Source organism: Microtus ochrogaster, linkage group LG2, assembly GCF_000317375.1.
Source record: "Microtus ochrogaster isolate Prairie Vole_2 linkage group LG2, MicOch1.0, whole genome shotgun sequence".
Lineage (NCBI taxonomy): Eukaryota > Metazoa > Chordata > Mammalia > Rodentia > Cricetidae > Microtus > Microtus ochrogaster.
The window spans coordinates 49,178,944-49,197,991 of record NC_022028.1 but is presented as its reverse complement, the minus strand read 5'-3'; the positions used below and the strand labels follow the sequence as shown (position 1 = coordinate 49,197,991).

The 19,048-nt window shown below is 49.9% G+C and overlaps 2 protein-coding genes across 3 annotated transcripts in view; one reads left to right on the top strand and one right to left on the bottom strand.

The window, feature by feature from the left end:
* The window catches only part of Tmprss3 (transmembrane serine protease 3), a 17,585-nt gene extending 7,256 nt beyond the window's left edge, over window positions 1-10,329 (bottom strand). The window contains exons 1-9 of the mRNA XM_005360307.2: window positions 10,312-10,329; window positions 9,114-9,255; window positions 6,910-7,020; window positions 5,917-6,033; window positions 5,435-5,558; window positions 2,243-2,368; window positions 1,394-1,437; window positions 919-1,084; window positions 4-173 (exon numbers count right to left, since the gene is read on the bottom strand). Of these exons, the coding sequence (XP_005360364.2) occupies window positions 4-173; window positions 919-1,084; window positions 1,394-1,437; window positions 2,243-2,368; window positions 5,435-5,558; window positions 5,917-6,033; window positions 6,910-7,020; window positions 9,114-9,255; window positions 10,312-10,329 (1,018 nt within the window). The remainder of the gene's footprint in view (window positions 1-3; window positions 174-918; window positions 1,085-1,393; window positions 1,438-2,242; window positions 2,369-5,434; window positions 5,559-5,916; window positions 6,034-6,909; window positions 7,021-9,113; window positions 9,256-10,311) is intronic.
* A 6,568-nt stretch (window positions 10,330-16,897) lies between these two features.
* Ubash3a (ubiquitin associated and SH3 domain containing A) overlaps window positions 16,898-19,048 on the top strand; it is a 30,479-nt gene continuing 28,328 nt past the window's right edge. For both annotated transcript variants that reach the window (XM_005360305.2, XM_005360306.1), the window contains exons 1-2: window positions 16,898-17,010; window positions 18,705-18,758. In XM_005360305.2, coding sequence (XP_005360362.1) covers window positions 16,898-17,010; window positions 18,705-18,758 — 167 coding nt within the window. The remainder of the gene's footprint in view (window positions 17,011-18,704; window positions 18,759-19,048) is intronic.

The window sequence follows — 19,048 nt, the reverse complement described above, 5'->3', positions numbered from 1 at the left end:
TACCATCAAATGTGAGCGGCTCAGCCAGTTTCATGAGGGCGATGTCATTGCCTAGCCGCTTCGGCTTGTATTTGCTGTGGTAGATGATCTTCTCCACCAGATGGGAGGGCACGGGGCTGTCCATCAGGGACACAAGACCCACCTGGACGGTCCAGGACTTGGGGTGGTACAGGCTGAAATGCACAGACCGAGAGGCAGAGCTCAGGGCACTCCCAGTCATGCTGAGCTCTGGTGTCCCAAGAGCCCAGGGAGATGGCGAGAGATGTCACCAGGTGGGAGATGGCCTAATATCCTGCACATCTGTGCCCCGCATTGACCACATTCCCAAGTCCTGCAGGAGCCCAGAACACACCCCATGTACACCCCAGACAAGCCATTCTCTCCACACCACCCAAGAGATATGCATCTGAGAGTTGGGCTCAGCTTTGCTCCCAGCAGAGGCTGTCCAGGCCTTCCTCCACTGGACAGTAACCAAAACAGGAGATAAGAAGATAGAGAATCAGTCGCTGGGTCTGGGATGCTTCCTGTGACTTCCTTGCCATCTGAACATTTGCCAGACCCAGCTTGGTGGGGGTGCAGTGTTCTCTGGGTGCCCTGCACTTCCACCCCATGGTACCCTGCTGTGCCATAACACAGATGCCAGTAATGAGCTACAGGAAGGCCTGGGAGGCTTAAGGTTTCTTTCTGCCCCAATCTTCCTCCTTTTTCTACCTTTTCTGTGCCAGCCCAGCTCATGTCACTCCCACAGAGAGCAGTCCACTGTGAGGACTGACATTCACGCCTACATGTGGCTCTATGGTGTCTGGCTTCCTGCCTTCCTGTCTGCCCTCAGACCAGACCACCCCATCTCTATCTGACCCAAGACTAGATAAGGCCCTGGGAAGAGCAAAACCCACAATAGCAGGCCCAGGCACTCACTCGTAAACACAGTGAGCAGCGGTGACAATCCACAGAGGGGTGATGACTGAGCCCCCACACAGATGGTACCCCTGGAACTGGAGGCTGACCTGCCAGGGCCACTGGGCGAGCGAGGACATGTTTCCACCCACAATGCGAGGGCTGTAGCCGGTTCTTAGGCCACAGGCTACAGAAGGAGAACAAAGGCTTATGGGTAATGCCGTCAGCACCCTGAACCCCCTACCTGGCACTATTCCAATTCCCTACCCACTAGAAGGTCAGGCACACAAAAGACTCAGAGGTATGTGGGGTTTGTGGGAGGCCTTGGGAAGGGCTATTGCAGAGAACAGGCATGCTCACCCTGCCCATCAATGACCTCTTGGTGCCTAGCCCCACACTGGCACCTAGGGGAGGGGGTCTTAGTTGTCCCCGAAGGGAGGCCATGACTCCACAAGGCCAGGCTTCCATGTGGCTCCCCACCTATTTAGACACTTACCCGAGCACCTCAAGGTGACCACATGTCCCGAGGTACAGCCTTCCCTGCAGTGGAAAAAACAGTTCATGGACAGCCAAGAAACAGCTGTTGGCAGAGCAGGGGTCACACATGCCAGACTGGGGGCCTGGGTGTCCAGACGAAAGCCTGGCTGCAGGGCACCTGCCACATTTTCTCCCTGCTTCAGCCTGGGCTCCAGTTGAGATGTCTCAGGTCTGTCTGGGTACCTGACTGTTGCTAGGGGAACCTGGTTTTTCTTTATCAGAGTTTTGTGGTTATGGGGTGGCGGGGCTGGGGGTAACTGGTGAATGTGAAAGCACTTTGTAAAGGATGCTATTTAACTTCCTCTTCCCTGCTTGCTTACACACACACACACACACACACACATGCATGCACACACACAAACACAGGCACACACACACACACACATGCGCACACACATACACGCACATGCATGCACACACAAATACACGCATTCTCACACACACAAACACAGGTACACACACATGCAAACACACACAGACACGCACGCACATGCCTGCACACACAAACACACACACACACAAGCACATGCATGCACGTGCACACACACATTCCCCTTGGTGAGGCAGGCCCAGAACTGGCCTGATGACACGCCTGCTTGTCACTGGGTATTACTGTTGCTCTTTTACTGCGCTTCTTCCCCCCACCACACACACAGAATCTTGCTTTCCAGGGTTTGGGGGGTCACCCCTGCACCCCAGCTTATACACCACCATTCTAACCATAGCAGTGAGCTCCACCCTTTCCCCTCATGGAGCGCTGTGACTCAGCACCCATGAAGACAGCTGTAGCACCTACCTCACTGCTTACCTCAAGTACACAGAGTGGTGCAAAGTGGTCACCTTGTCATCTGGCAAGAGGTGATTGATGGACACGAAGTCACCCTGGAACTGCTCCTCAAGTGCGTCCACTCTGAGGTGGTCCGAGCTTACATAGCTGCAGGCGCATGGAAACCCAGACCCAATAGTCATGGTGACTCCAAAATATCAGTCACCCCACACACGCTCACCAGGTTACCAGCATCACACTTGGAAGACCTCACTTGGTTACCCCCAAAACCATCAAAGGCTGCATTTTGCTGAGGAAATACATACACCATAGCCCAGCATTCCAGGCTGGCTGTGGCCTGGGGGCTAGCTTGCTGTCCCATAGTCCCCCAGCCTGGCTGGCCCACCCATCCAGCTCCAGTCACAAAGAAAGACCACTTCCTGCCACGGTTAGGAAGTTCCCACCCATCCCTCTCTGGTGCACTTGGTTTGGCTGGAGTCAAGGCTCAGGGGAGGCAGCTAAATGTCTAGCTCCTGGGGGCCAGGAGTTAGGGGAGTATGAGAGCCTGTCCCACCCTGTCTAGCCCTGTCGTGGAAGGCAGTGACTGGAGGATCTTGGGAGCAAGCAAATGGGCTCAGTGTCAGGAGACAGGCATATACATCCATGGTGCAGAACAGAAATATGAGGAGACCAGAACAGGGTAGAATAGCTCAGCATATACCCAGAAATAGAAAAGGAAAAAAAAAGTAGCATTGGAGGAGTCCCCAAGGAAGGTGGGGAACAAAGCGTTCTGCAGGTGGCTAACTCCTCACTAACCAGGCAGTTTGTCACACAGGATGCCGTTCAATTGCTGTTAAGTGCCTCAGCCACTCGTGTAAGTACAGTGCAATGTTCAGCCAAGCATGGGTTTGAAGAAAACGCCGTCAAGATATTTTCCAGGCTTTGCCTCCCAGGGGAGGCTGCAGCAGGCCACCTTGGTGTAAAGGAGCTGGCTTTTGCTGGGATGTCAGGTGATGGGGAAGGTGGGCAGGGTGATGAGCAGGGTCTCATGAAATGCGGAAGGAGCCTAAGTGTCACAGATGGAGCCCACAGATCGCCTCAGAGCAACAGCCACCCCCACCACAGCCATGATCACTCCTGATCCCTAGTGACCGCTGAGCCCCCTCAGCCTTTTAAGGCGGGCGCTCACATTGTCCATTCTAAGGAAGGAGACTGGGCAAGTTCCGTAACACTGCCCGGAATCTGCACCATTTTTTTTTTTTTTTTTTTTTTTGGTTTTTCGAGACAGGGTTTCTCTGTGGCTTTGGAGCCTGTCCTGGAACTAGCTCTGTAGACCAGGCTGGTCTCGAACTCACAGAGATCCGCCTGCCTCTGCCTCCTGAGTGCTGGGATTAAAGGCGTGCGCCACCACCGCCTGGCCCTGCACCAATTTTTGAGCCAACTAGCTTGACTGTCTGATTTTGGTTTGGGTTTGTTGGTTTGTTTGTTTTTTGCTTGCCTGCTGCTATTCCAGATATGAGAGAGATGTAGCAGAGGACAGGGAGCTGCTAAGGAGAGAGGAGGGAGGAATAAGCAAGAACGTAGAATAAAGTCGGAGAGGCCGGGGCAAGGGGCTGGGACTGCTCTCACCATCTGGGAGAAAGGGTACAGGGACAGCTTGTGTCCCTCCCATACTCTCAGGGGAGAAAGGGAGGCTGGGGTGGGATTTAGAACCAGGAGCTGTCCCCCTTGTCAAGTGACCAAGACGTGACTGAAGACCTGAAGTTTCTATCCAGGGCCCACAAGGGACGCAGAGGACTTGAGCAGGGTGTGCCCGGCATTATGGCAAAGGCCTGGGATTGGGAAGGGGAAATATTCCAGAGAGAAGAAAGGGACTGCAGGAAACAGAGATACCTGATGGGAAAACTGGGGCTGTTTGGTGTGTGTATGTGTATCTGTGTGTGTGTGTGCACGTGCATGTGCATGTGTGTGTGTGTGTGTATGTCTGCATGCATCCATGAGTGTGTTTTGTCCTGTTTGGATATCCTCCTTTTATCTAAGGAGTAAACCTATATAACTTTCAATGCTGTCTCTGAGTGACCTTTGCAACTGTCATGGGATTTTAGTTGCATCATGTTTGGAACCCAGGAAGGCATGGTGTGCTGAGGAGGCATGGCTGCGGGACCTCAGCTGTGGAGCACTAGGCTCCCACTGGCTTCGATCCTCCACAGATGGTTGTAGTCACATAGTTTTGAGGACCTTGCTTTCTTGGTTACAAACTGGATGCACTTCCGAGTGTGCCACTGTTGATCTTTGCTCAGTTCCTAGATGCACGTGGAAACTTGGGAACCTGCCCGTGGTAAGTTGGGACCTACAGAACTGAGAAGTTAAGAGGGAAAGGCACCCTGGGAAACAAGGCAGGGGTCAGGAGCCATAAAAGAGAGGGAGCCCCAAGTTGGGCAAAAGCGTGTCGTTGCAGTGTGGATAGCCAGTAGCTGACTCCCAAACCTGAAGATAGAAAGACACTGTCTCAGATGATCTCCTAAGGCTACAGGTGTTTCTGAATAATGGTATCTGAGGGGCTCTTGAGGATGTGTGTGCAGACGTGCATGTGACCAGCGTGACCATGTGCAACAAGGTTCCAACATCTGCTCTTTACGCTGCAAAGCACCGAGCCAGAAGTTCTGGGCTTACAAACTGCTTTCTGTTACTTTTTTTTTTTTAAAGGTTTGCATGTTTTGTTTGGCTGTTTTTGTTTGATTGATTGATTCATTGGTTTTGTTGTTGTTGATGATGATGATGTCGGACAGAAACTTACTATCCAGCTCAAGCCAGTCCCAAACTCTCCATGTAGCCCAGGCTGGCCTAGAATGTGCATTGTTCCTGCCTCTGCCTCCCCAGTGCAGGGATTGCATGTGTGTCACCGTGCCTGGTTGTTGCAGTGCTGGAATGGAACCCATGGCTTTGTTTATATTATGCCAGTACTCTACCAGCTGAGCCCAGGCCCAAGGACGTCAATTGCTTTTGCATCTAAAGTCCTGACCTAGCCATGAGAAGTCCCTTCACACACAATGTTCTGTGTGTTCAGTCACCTGACTGCTTGGGGTTTGTCTTGCTCCCTGTGAAGGAAGACAGGGCCAAGTGCCACAAGGTTGCCATAAGAGTGCAGTGTGGCATGTTGAAGCCTCGAGAGCTCTTGACTGTCCAGTAGCAGTGTCCTCATTCTGTCCTCCTTGCCCTTTGGCCTTGACTCACCTGGGAAACCCCAGCTGGGCACAGGCAACCTTAGCGTAGTGGTTTTTCCAGTCATCAGAGCACATGGTCCTCCAGGCAGCAGCCGTGAACACCTGGAGCGCGGCTCTCTGGCCACTCACCCGCACTGCGGAGTGGGGAGATGGGCAGTAAGGACCAGTGCAGGCTGAGGCTGGGCAGAGACTGGCGACAACCCCACTCACTCCACACACCCCCTCTTCCAATCTGACCGGCTCCTCCCAGAGCTCCTTCCAGACAAGATGCTGCAGTTCCCACGGCCTGCACCCCGGGACCTCCACAACCTGTCTAGTCCCCCGGGGGAATGCAAACACACAAAGTAATACTCCCAGGACCTAGCTAGGCACATCCCAGCTGAGGACAGGGCAGGACAATGGCTACGCCTTGGATCCATCTCAGAGACAGGAAGGGAAAGCTGGGCTGTGGTCACTCTCTGTGACTTCCATCAGTGACCGGGCACAACTCACCACATCGGTACTCATCCTCCCCGTCCTTGCAGTCAAAGACCCCGTCGCACCGAGCTGTCAGTTCGATGCACTTGAAAGACGAATGGCACCTGTACTTCCCAGAGCAGTCGAAGTGGACTGAGAAGAAGAGGAAAATGTGACCACTAGCAAGCGGCCCCTTGGGTGTGCGGCACTGATATCTGTGCACCTGCCACGTGGTCTTGAACTTGCCCGTCAATAATGAGACCTGTGTTGAAACTGCATCCCTGGCAGCAGCCCTGTTTCCTTCAGCCCTGTTTCTGGCCTGAACTCCGGGGGGCGGGACTGCTGCAGGCATTGGTGTTACTGCTTTCAGAAAGCACAAATCAGGGTGCACTCAGACTCTAAGGGTTCAAAGTCAGGAGCAAAACTACACGGCAGTGGCCAACACACCGAGCCAGCCCAGCAAGAGCCCCCAGCTGAGACCTTTCAACCACTCTGCTTCCCCTTACTCTGAGCCTGAAGCCAATCAACTGTGGAACACACGGCTGAGCAGGAGGCAGTTTATGCTGCCCTGTGCTGCAGTTACTTCAAGAAGAAAATGAGAAACTCTATACTCGAAGGGAGCCCCTTCCTCCCTATGACCCACTTTCCCCAAAGCCCTGCATACCTCCTTATAAAAATAGCCAAGGAGCGTGGTATGACTTCAATGGAAGTCTTTGTTCGTTCCACCCATGCTCCCCCTTCCCATCCCAGAGTCCTGTTTCATCAGCTGCCTTTGAGTAATTCTAACTGTGCAGGTACCCTAGTGGCAGAGCCCGGAGCACAGCCAGCAGCCTCTGCCTGTTCCCACTCTGGCTTGACATTCACGCAGGCAGACAAATCCCATAACCATCAAATCAAAAGGACATCAGCCACCAGTAATTAAGGCCAGGCAACAGCAAGTACAGACGGGGGTGGGGGTGGCGGGACTCATGCAAGTTTAAATGCCAGAGCGAGTATTCGAGCGCCTACTAAATAATGGACGGTACTCACTGCCCAGGCCGATGGCCAGCGCCAGTATCAAGGCAATGATCCCAATGACGATGATCGGAAAAAACTTCAACGGCAGCAGGGACAAGATCTGCGCAGCCACCGCGTCTGCATCTGAACCAGAGGAGTTGGGGAGGGTGGGAGCCGAGGAGCACCGACTTTGAGTGGCATAGAACTTAGAGCTAGCCTTGTGTCCCCTCTCCTCTCTGTGCAGAGAAAGTGCCAGCCCAAAGACAGCTCTTCATTAGATGAATGGCCATGTTGTCTAAGTCAGCCTCACCCTCCCAGTTACGGCCTTGCTCTCCGTCCCAGCTTAGGAGACATGGTTGGGGGTTGAAAGGTATCCTCCAGAGGAGCCCAATCCCCGACAGCCAAGAATGGGATCTTACTTGGCGGCCACAGAGGGCACAAGTTAAGATGAAGTCCTTAGAACAGGCACTAATATTGTACGACTGGTGTCTTCGGGAAGGGGGAAATTCCAACACAAATACAGACGTGCATAGAAGAGAGACGACAAGAAGAGAAGAGAGGAACAGATATCCACGTGAAGATGAAGGCCGAGGATACAGTGACATGTTCACAATTCAAGGAGCCCCAAAGGCTGTTGGCCAAAGGTCACTGTCTACACAAGGCCAGGAAGGTCCTGTGTGCATCCATGGGAACAAGGCCTTACTGACATCGGGGTTTTCATGCTTCCAGCCCCTACAAAGAGGGCAAGGAGACTCTGTTGACTGAGCCACCTGGCTGTGACATTTTGTTCCAACAACCCTGGAGAATAGTTGAAGAAAGTCCCAGGTCCCAAGGACTGTGTCCAGAGAGGGTAGTGTGACTTGTAGATTTTACACCATATGCTTGAAGCAAGAAGGGCACTGGGCTCTCTTAAATTGTCCCAAGCTGGCCTTTTCCCGGAAATAAACAAAAAATGGACCTGAATTCATCCTGACATCACAGTGACTTTGCTGGCACCTCACCCATGGGTGCTCGCAGTGGAAGGGGCCACGGGCTTCTCACATGGTCCAGGGGTGGAACACATCAACTTCCCAATTAATGAGATAGGAGCTGTATCTACACAGCTTAAAAGAAGACATAGTTTTTGACCCAATAATGTCACTTCTGGGAATGTATCCTAAATGCTGTCATGGGTGTACGCAGATGTCTGTCTCCACACACCCCGTGGAGGGTGCCGTTCCTGAAACTGGCAAACAGGAAGCAGCCTGAGCAGCCGATGAAAGGGCAGCAGGAAATCCGCAGCCTCGCTGTGGTACATGTGGGATGGACCTCCTAGGGGTCTTTTCCAATTTCACAAATCCACTCCTCCCTCCCTGCCCTCTGTACTCTGCAATCTTCCAGATGGCTTAAAAGCAATCCTTAGGGGCTTCTGGATGCCGGTTGTTCAGAGCTACAGCTGGAACTGTCCTTCCCTCCCCCTCCCCCAGCCCCGGGGGTCATCACCCTCACTGCTCCTGAGCTGGCCTCTCCAGACCAGCAAGCCACAGAAGGCTCTCAGCACAAAGACACCATAGAAACGGGCATCAGGAGGAAAATGCCTTACCTAGCAGGCATGTGATTTGAGGAACCAACATCCCTTCTTTTGGTGGCTACAACACTCATTTTACCAGGCACTTAACCCTTGGTGACATATAGCTTGCCTGAGTTGTCTGCGGGGGCTGTGGCCCCTGTTTCTAAGGACTTCCTGGAGGGCTAGAGTTTTCTTAGCCAGCATTTGCCCTCCTTCTGAATGACCCAGAGCCAATGTGAGGCTTGGGCCTCTGAAAACCTCCAAGAAGGGACGAAAACAAAACAAACAAACAAAACCCCACTGTCTCCAGGGACTTAGCAAGCACTGCGCTGCCGGCAACAAAGGGGCTCCTCCTGAGCACCCTCCAATTCTTGTGGTTTTGCAAGATCAGGAACCAGAGGTGTTGGGCCCCTAAAGTGAAAACACCCAGGGCAGGTGGGAGACAGCAAAGTCCCAGAGTGCCCGGCAAGTGTGTGTAAGACCTGGTTCAACCTCCAGTACAGAAGAGAGAGAAGGAGAAAAGAAGAGAAAAAGACAGAGAGAGAGGTGGAAGAGAGAAAGAAAGAGTGAGAGAGTGTACAGGGAGATCCCCGTTCTCCCCCACTCCCCCTCAACACACACAGGCACACAGGGACCCTTGACCACATACACCACTTCTGCACAAGGCCCGCATCGCCAAGCCCCCTACCTGGTGCCACAGGACTTATTTTCAAATCATCCAAGCCGAAGAGCGATCTGAAGGAGAAGGGGGCTTCGGCTGCCGGAGGATCATTCTCCCCCATAGTGACTATCTCAGGGCCTCTGGTGTTGGCTTCCGGCTCCACCTCCACCTGCTTAGCCAGGGGTATGTGAGATTGGTCCCTGCGGGAAGTGTGGGCACCGGGGGTGCCTCTGTCCCATTTGAAATCCTTTCAGTCAGACACGAAGCCCACTCCCTGGGGCTTTGTCCCAAACACTGTCTACTGAGAACACAACTTTCCCTGAGCCGCGGTCAATAGCAGAGTGGCTTCTAGAGCTGATAAAAAGGGCGGAATTTTGATTCCTCTCCAGTAACGACTACGGCGCCCTCTGAGTAGCCAATCTTAAAACCAATCAAGTGACACTTTTAAAGATAAGTCCCTTGGCCAGACAGAAACACTCGGTCATTCTTCTTAGAAGACCGTACCTATCCGAGCGATTTCTAAAGCCGTTCTCCTCTGTTCTCTAACATTTTGATTTTTCTTTCTAGCCATAGGATTTTACCTGTCATAGACATAAGATGTTCAGAGACTCAATTTGTGTAGGTAACACGAGAGAAAGGACACAATCGCACTGTTAGTAGCGTCCCACAAACACTATCCTCTCCTGGCTCATGCAGGCATGACCTGATTGAAAACGAGAAAGTATCCGAGCCCTGGGAACCAGGGCCACCCAGCCAAGCGAGGAGTGGCTGGGAGCCTCTGCCTCAGGCCAAACCCACAAGGGCTCTGGTTCCTACAGTAGAGACTTTTCCAGAGAGGGCTGAACAAGCACAGATATGTAAGGTGCTCCCAGGTAAGTCCTCGGCTAGTCTTCCCGAGTGCACAGCCAGGGTGTGTGGGAATCTGCTTCCGTCAAGGCTGAGGTTGACAGAAGCCCCCGGAAGGCTGGGGAACTCCAGTAAGGAACCTATGTCACCACTTTCTTAGCTACCTGTTGTGTTTGTCCGTATCCCAAACGGAGCTACACAGCATTAAAAACGAACCTTGTTTCTCACAACATTTGTAAACTCTAAGCTTTCTGGAAAATCGGCTCTGGGGATGTATCACCTCCAAGCAGCCCTTGGTTGGCAGGTCCCACATAGGAAAGCTGAGAAGTAGCTCAGAGCACATCCTGGAAGTGTCCCCTCCCCTGGGCCCCTCACTTACTATTTCTGGAGCCGCCATCATTTGAAGCAATAATAATTTCCTTTCTCATTATAAACATGAGCAGGAGGGTAAGCAGCTGGCAGAGGGGAGTCCAGCAGGAAACTATTGCCACCGAGTCACTCAGCCTTGTCGACTCTGTCACCGAGGCCAGCAGCATCGCCGTGGCGCCTCTGTAACTCGAGCTGGAGGTGGTGATCAGGTGGCCCTGGTGGTATGGCCACAGAGATGGAGAGAACAGCTTGCAACTGTGGAGATCCCTAACACCTTCTGTACACTCACACACGTGTGTGCACATACATACATACAAATAAGATTTTTAAATTTTTTAAATGTATTTATATTTTATGTATGAGTGCTCTGTATGTACATGGGCATGCCAGAAGAGGGCATCAGATCCTTTTAGAGATGGTTGTGAGCTACCAAGTAGTTGCTGGGAATTGAACTCAGGACCTCTAGAAGAATGTCCAGGGCTCTTAACTGCTGAGCCCTCTCCCAAAGCCCCAAAATAAAAATTTTTAATAAAAAATAAATTATGTGACTATGTGTGTCAATATATGTGTACATAGAGAAATTTCTAATTAAATAAAAGTTTAAAGATATCATAGGAAAATAGAATAAACTCACTTGTTTGTTTGTTTGTTTGTTTGTTTGTTTGTTTGTTTGTTTTTTGAGACAGGGTTTCTCTGTAGTTTTGGAGCCTGTCCTGGAACTCGCTCTTGTAGAACAGGCTGGCCTGGAACTCAGAGAGATCCACCTGCCTCTGCTTCCTAAGTGCTGGAATTAAAGGCATGCACCACCACTGCCCAGCTTAAACTCACATTTTTAAGGAGAAACATTAAAGTCTCTCCTCTACAGCAGGGAGTGCCATGGAGGTGTTATCACATAGATTTAGCATCTTGTTTGGGGTTTGACATAGTATAATGTTAGGCAGAGAGACAGAGGAAAGAAGAAGATTGGAAGGGAAAGGGGAGAGATGAGATAAAAGGAAGGAAATATTAAAAAAAAAAAAAACCTTGTAAGAACCAGTGAGCAATAAGGACACGAAGCTGAGTGTGATAGCACATGCCTTTAATCCCAGTGCTCAGGAGGCAGAGACAAGAGGAACTCCATTAGTCCAAGGCCAGTCTGAACTACACAGCAAGTTCCAGGCTAGGCAGAGCTACATGCTGAGACCATATCTCAAAATAAAATAAGAATAAGAATGTTAAAATAATAACATAAAATATCATCATCACTCCCAGATGATATCTAGAATTCTAAATATAAATTATTAGAATCAGTAAATATATTTAGAAGACTTTTGGATATAAAGCCCATAGGAAGCAGTACAAATGTGGTAGCAATTTACCGTCAACAAAGCATGGCCAGGGATATCTTAAAAAGATATCTCTTATAGGGGCACCAAGGTTTGCCCATTACCTAAGGATAGTGCAATATATACCGCATACCTCTACCCAGAAACACTTGCAGCAAAGTGGAAAGAGATAAAGACTAGCAAGCCTGTGTCAGGAAAGTTATTAAAGTTATTAAAAATTTCTTGAGAAACAGTTTAACAAAATAGGTTATATAAATTAATCCATACATTAAAAATTGCCAACAAAGAAACTTCTAGGCCCAGGACACTGATGAATCTGTACAATTTTTTTTAAAAGATTTATTTGTTATGTATGCAGTGTTCTGTCTATCTGCAGGCCAGAAGAGGGCGCCAAATCTCATTACAGATGGTTGTGAGCTACCACGCAGTTGCTGGGAATTGAACTCTGGTGCTCTTAACACCTGAGCCATTTTTCCAGTGGGCCCTCACTGAGACTCTTTTTGGACATCCTGCTGTTGCCCTGTGCTGTGAGATCCTGCAGCTTGGAGTCTTTGCAACAATCACAGGCAAGTAAAGGGATTTACTGCGTGACTTACTGGTCACACCGCAACTTCCATGACGAGACTTTTTTTTTTCCTTTTTTCCTCTTAAATTTTGTTTTATTTGCGGGGTGGTTGAGGGTAGCAGGGTCAGCAGGCAGATGTGAAGGAACAGAGAAATGAACAGGACCAAGATGCATGATGTGAAAGACACATTGACTAAATAAAAAGAAAGGGGAAAAACAAACAAACAAACAAACAAAAACAAAGAGAACCCCTGTCTAAGAAAAAAAAGTAGCCAATCAAGCCAGTTCACAAACACTGATACAGAGTCCCTTAATCGAGTGTTAGCACTCTGAATCCACCAATAGTAAAGTGCATAAATGCATGCGTGCATTAGTATCTATGTTTATAGAAAAGTGTGTTAAGAGTCGAAGATGAACCTTAGGAAACAAGATTGACTTAGCACTGAGAAGCACACTTTTGCCTTCACTGGAAATAATATGTCAGATTAAGGTATAGTATAATCATATACAGCCCAAATATTACAACAATTCGAAAGGAAGAGGAAAGCCACTGGTATTTGGAGATCAGGTCATATTATGTCCGTAGAAAATGCAGAAGGATCTCTGGAGTTCTAGGAGCGATAAGTAAACTCAGCAAGATCTTTGAATGTGGGTTCCTCATACAAAAACTGGTTGTACCTCTCTACCGCTGCCATACACAGTGTTTTAAAGTATCAGTTACAGGGGGCTGGACAGACAGCTCCGTGGTTAAGAGCACTGCCTGCTCTTCCAGAGGACCCCGGTTCAGTTCCCAAAACCCACACAGTAGTTTACATTACCATGGTAGCTCACAACTGGTTGTTATTCCACTTTTAGGGGGTCTGACGCCCTCCTCTGGCCTCCATGGGCACCAGACATGCATAAGGTGCACATACATGGGTGCAAGCAAAAATAACCATACATTTAAAGATTATATATTTACCTAAAATCAGTCACAGTGGTACACTCCTAAACTCCACAAATTTGGGAGGTAGAGGGAGAAGGATCAGGAGTTCAAGGCCACGCGTAACTGTATAAGGAGTTTAACACCAACCTGAGCTATATAAAAGCCTGTATCAAATATACACCTATATAGGCTATATAGATAAATAATTTATAATAGCATCAAAAATATAAATGAAGGAGCCAGGAGATGGCTTGGCGGGTAAAGTACTTGTCATATGGTCCTTATAACCTGAGTCTGATCTCCAGAACCCGCACAAAGATGGAGAGGAAGAAGCAACTCTACCATGTGGTCCTCTGGCCTCCACAAAAAGCCATGACATGCGCGCACTCACAGGTAGACAACAGACATGTCCACACACAAAAAGTATAAAATATTTTTATTTAAGAAAAGGAACTGAAAATTACGAACACTACTGGGAGAAATTAAGTAGAGAGATATACTCTATTCGGGGAATCGGAGACATAATGTTGTGAAAATGTCAGTTCTCTTTCAAATGACCTGCAAATTCAATCTAACCTCACAGATTGTTCTGGCAAGAAAAAAATAATGCATTTGTTTTTGTTGTCTTTAGCATTCCTTTCATTTCTTTATTTTTCTTAAAATCAGTTTTATTGAAATATACCCATTCTAAATACTCAATTTGGTAGTCCTGCAAAAAAACGACACTTGTGCAGATACCGCTCAGTCAGGTCTCTCGGGCCATAGCTCACCCCACCCTACCTCAGGCAACCACTGATCTGCTCTCTGAAACTATAGCAATCGTATCTCGCCTAAAATGGCATTTAAATAGACCCAGGCAGGCAGTGTGATGGCGCCTGCCCCTGGCACTCAGCAGGATGGGCTCTCTTCTGTTCCGTCATGATGCAGGAAGCAGGGCTGTGGTTCTTCCTGCGGATGAGCACAGCTCCCTGAACTCAAAGCTCCGCACGTCTGTTCGCGGATGGATCTCGCTTGGACTATTTGGATCGTTTCTCGTTAGGGACTATGATGAATAAAGCCACCAAGGACGTTTAAAGATGGGTTTTTGTGTGGACACACATTTTCACTTTTCCCTAGTAAAATCTCAGATCAGAAAAGGTCGTGTAGTCAATGTAAGCTGGCTGACCTTTATAAGACGCTGTGTCAACGTGTTTTCCGAAGGGGTTGGACAAATCCCGACCTCAATAACGGGCTGTTTTAAGAGTTCCCTCGCTTTGCTGAAGGTTGACCTTGTCGGTCCTTTTGACTTGAGCTCCAAATCTAGCTGGCGCTGGGGAAATGTGCTGCGGTCTTTATTTTCATCTTCCAGTTGTGAACGAGGCTGGATCCCTCTCACAGCGGCTTCTGTGTCTTCACCAGGCGTCATTTAGTTTCCCAATTTTAAACTTGCTTATTGGTGCTCTCGTTAGCTGTCAGAACGCACACTTCACACACACACTGTATATTCTGGGTCTCAGACCAAGAGTGTAGGCGGGGAACATTTTCTCCCACGCTGTGGCTTACCTTTTCTTTCGTTTTCTTTATCATACTTTTTAAACAGTAGACGTTTACGACTTTGATGAAGTGGAACAAGAAAAGATCATGGATTAAGCTTGTTATGCCCTAAGAAAGTTCTATAACCTAAAACACAACATACATTTTTCTTCTAGGCTTTCTTTGGGATGATTGAAGTTTCGGGTTTTACACTTAAGCCCGTCCTCCATTTTGAATTAGCTCTATACAAGCTGTGTAGTCCCCGGGCATTGCTAGAGAAAGGACAGCCCTTCCCAGGGAATCACAGTGTCCGATTAGTGACAGTTGGCTGACGTAAATGAGAGGCATCTGCACCCTCCGTGATACAACTGCAGCCTGCTCTCTGAATTTATATTTAAAAAGCTAAGAATGAAGAACAGTCTCACAGACACAAAACCAGAGCCCTCCAACACCACAGCAACTATAGCAGGAACACAGAAATGAATAAATCAGTCAAGAGAACACGTCAGAGCCAGAAGCAAACTACATCTGTCAGTCAGTCATGTGGCGACAATCCGCTGCCGTGTCCTGGTCTTGTCAATGGGAAAACAGAGACCCTTCAGCCCTCACACTATACACAAAAATGGTTTCTAACCGACACCGAGCTAAACAGGAATGGCAGCTCCAGCAAACCTTCTAGGACAGAGAGGAAGACAGCGTGTTCACTGATGCAGAAAAACAACGGTTTCTGAAACGGGGTGCAGAAGATGCCAACCAGACTTTCCACAGAGTGATTAAAAAAAAAAAAAAACCTGACAGCCCAAGGAGGAAAATTAGCAGAGAGATCCAAATAGACTCCTCCCCGGAGAGGCCAATCCATGGCAGCTGGTCTGTAAAGCAGCACTGGTATCACGGGCCTTCGATGAAATGCAAATTACAACCACGGTGCACAGTGAGATGCCTACTTCTGTACCCAGAGCACAGGGCTGAAAAGGCCAGGCCGCCCATCCTCTGCTGGCCGGAGGGCAGCCAGTCGCCTCTGCCCGTGTGTGCATCAGCAAAGAAACGGAGGAGGAAGATCCCGTTTGGTAGGATGCTACTCAGCAATGGCAATGCACAAACTACAGAGCATGCAAGAGCATGGATATGTCCCAGAGACATGATTTGGAGCAAGGAATCAGGACATGAAGAGCTTAGGAGAGCATTTGCCCAGCATGGATAGGACCCTGAGTCCAACCTCTGACACCACAAAGAGAGAGAAAGAGAGAGAGAGAGAGAGAGAGAGAGAGAGAGAGAGAGAGGAAGAAAAGGGGAAAAAAACATGAACAAAAGAAAGGAAGGAAAGAAGGAAGGAAAGAAGGAAGGAAAGAAGGCAAGAACACATCATACCATGACATAGCACGAGTTCCAGTGTTCTAGTAGCATGAGACTTGAGGTTAAAGTAATGGCGATTTGTGGGGGAGGGGGAGACCCACCAGAAGTGGCGGAGTGGGGCGGATCCTCTAAGAGAACGGAAAGTTCTGGAACAGGGTTTCATAACCTGCGTGCTGTACAGACTGCCCCAGGTTCTGTGGCAGCTGTGGTTGAAATCCACTAGCTGCCACCGTGTCCCCAGCCCTCTCAGATTTTTGACAACCACAGATGTCTCCGGACACGGCCAACTGTCCCTTTAGAGAGGGGGGTGCAACACTTAAATGCCCTTGGTCTCCCGTCATTGTTTCATTGGTCCTGGGGAAGAGAGAATGGGTTCACTCTGTGGAAATTCCTCGTACAGCACTGGACTTTAAAAGCTCTTACTTCAAAAAAAAAAAAAAATTCAATAAAAACTAAAAAAAAAAAAAAGGTTTTTCTAAACTTTTTTTAGAGCAGGCAGAGACAGGGCATACAGTACACTTCAGTGTCATGTTGTAGACGTTGTTGCTAAGGTCCTGGGTGGCTCAGGGTGGGTGCCCAGCGGAATCCATGAGAGAAACCTGTTCCAGACTTCTGCTCCCTCGACCTTCTCAGTTATCCCTTCTCCCAAATGCTTCCCACGGACACAGCAGACCCCAAAGACGAACTTCACAGCCGACCTCGCTGTGGGAAACAGGTGGGTTTGGAAGACGGCCGCTGTGGACCCGCAGGGAGAACTCAAGCCCAATCATTGTGCAAACAGGATATTCGCTTGTGTCAGAAAGATCAAAAAAGACTTGAGGTTTTTCTTCACAGCCTCAGCCTGCCTCCTTCTCCGCTCTCACTTTATCTGGTCCTTGCAGTGAGCAGGCGCCTCTTGCCCAGCAAGCAGGAAGACATGGCTGCGGGGGAGACGCAGCTGTATGCCAAGGTCTCCAACAAGCTCAAGGGCCGCAACACCTCCTCGCTCCTGGACCCCCTCCTGGCCATGGGCTTCCCCACACATACCGCGTGAGTACCTGCAGCTGCCAAGGCCGGACAGCCTGGCTTCCCTGCCTGGGGTAGACCCCTCTGTTCCCCCTGCCATACCACTGGATAAGCAAGTGTGGCTGACTTCCTGCTAACGTGGTCACCTTATTGTGTGAGATGGTGGCTCCAAAGAGGGCCCCCTTCCTCCTGTTTATACATGAAATGATCTTGACCCTTGGAAGATTAGTTCCTCCCCCTGACTTATAGAGACCCTGAAACATGTGCACTTTAGAAGCCATGTGGGTCTCTGGCTGCCCACTTGTGGGGTTTGGAGGAGAGCATGGGCAGATCTAACTCTCCTGCGGATCACTGACTCCGAAGGAGACGGGCAGTTCAAGGAATCTGATATGAGCCTCCATGGCTGGGACCCCCTGAGAGAACTTCCATTTGAGTTTCTAAGCAGCCGAGGGAAAGGCATTTGTCTCTAGGGAAAGTGTCTGGAATGTCCAGCCACCAAAGAGAATGAGGGAGCAATTCCAGGGACAGCAGGCTCAGGAAGACCTTGCTCGTCCAAGTCTCCAGGCCCAGAGAGGGCAGAGATGCTGCTGACCATGGTCGCATCATCCACTGCATACCTGCTTCTTAGCTGTAGTTCTTATCTCCAGGGAGACACACGTAGGAAGTGTGCTTCAGGGAGCCCAGGGCTGGGGGTGAACCAAGCACTCCTTCAATGCGATAAAAAAGACCCTGGCCACTGTGGAGGACGTGGTATTGAAGCTAGTCTCTTCTTCCCAATATCAGAAGGGCTTTGTTGCCACTAAATGGGGAACAGAACCCAGCCCGTCAGGAAGCCATCAGTCAAATGCTCACCGTCCCACTGCAGATGAGATCACCAAGGTCTAAAGAATAGCCTGTGGCCAGCTTAGATCAGGAGCTGGCTCTCAACACCTCCCAGACCCACTCTGTTTTACTGCTCAAAATCCCTACTAGCTCAAACAATAGACACCCGTGTCTTAGAGCACTTAGTCGGGCTCAGAGTAGGGCTCACGGCATGGCCTCTCTGGCATGGTCCCTCGGGGTGGCTACATCCTTGCTGCTCTTCACACAGATAGCTGGAATACTGGGCAGCACTGCTTTGGGTTCCAGTGGGGACCACTGTGTCAGCCAATGATTGCGGGATCTGTGGCCCACTCTGGTCTGTTTGGCCCAGCTCAGCAAAATGCAAGTCGATGTATTTACATCCCAGGTCCCAGAATGAATAAGACACATGGAGCCATGAGGAAAGCAGCACTGAGCATTTGAGAGTGGGGGACCCAGGAGAGGGATGTGGACCAGTCTGCCCAGTGGTTGGGTAAGGGATACTTCCTGCTGAGCCATTGGGGTGGGGCTGCCTGTGTCCGGGAAGCACAGCCTGTCTCCGCTGACTTAGCAGGCACAAGTAGACAGGATTGGCCTTGTTGCAGAATAGCAGGGTGCAGAGAGAGGGCAGAGGTCAGGTTTTGAGTGCTAAGACTCCGAGGGCCCAGGAAGAAGAGGTCAAGCCATGGGAGGAGAGTGAGTGGGGTTGTGGCACAAGTCACGGAGTCTCCTGGGTACCTGTCGGGAAGTCCAGCAGCTTGGCCCTGGTAGGACACAGAGTGGACTAGCAGCCTCTGCACTACTTACTGGGACTCATTCCTTCTAAGGGAAAAAAAAAAATAACTGAGCCTTGACCATCCTGTGTTCACAATCTGCAGGCTCAAAGCGCTAGCAGCGACAGGGAGGAAGACGGCAGAGGAGGCGGCAGACTGGTGAGTCGAATGGGAGCTGCAGGCCTACAGGGGTAGGAGGAGGTTGGGGTGGCGCCACCTGGACTCTATTGCCCGGGGGGATCCTCTGAGGGCGATGCGGTGTCTGTTGAAGTGAAGCAAAATGATGTCCACTCCCACCCAGCCCACTCTGAGCCCAGGGAGGAAATATAACCCTCCTTAAGACAGTAGGAGAGAACCTACAGATATTCTCACGGAAAAGTCAGATTTAGGACTCTAGAAGGATCCTGCCCAGCATGGGTTCCACTCCCTAGCGCAGAAGCATGCTCACA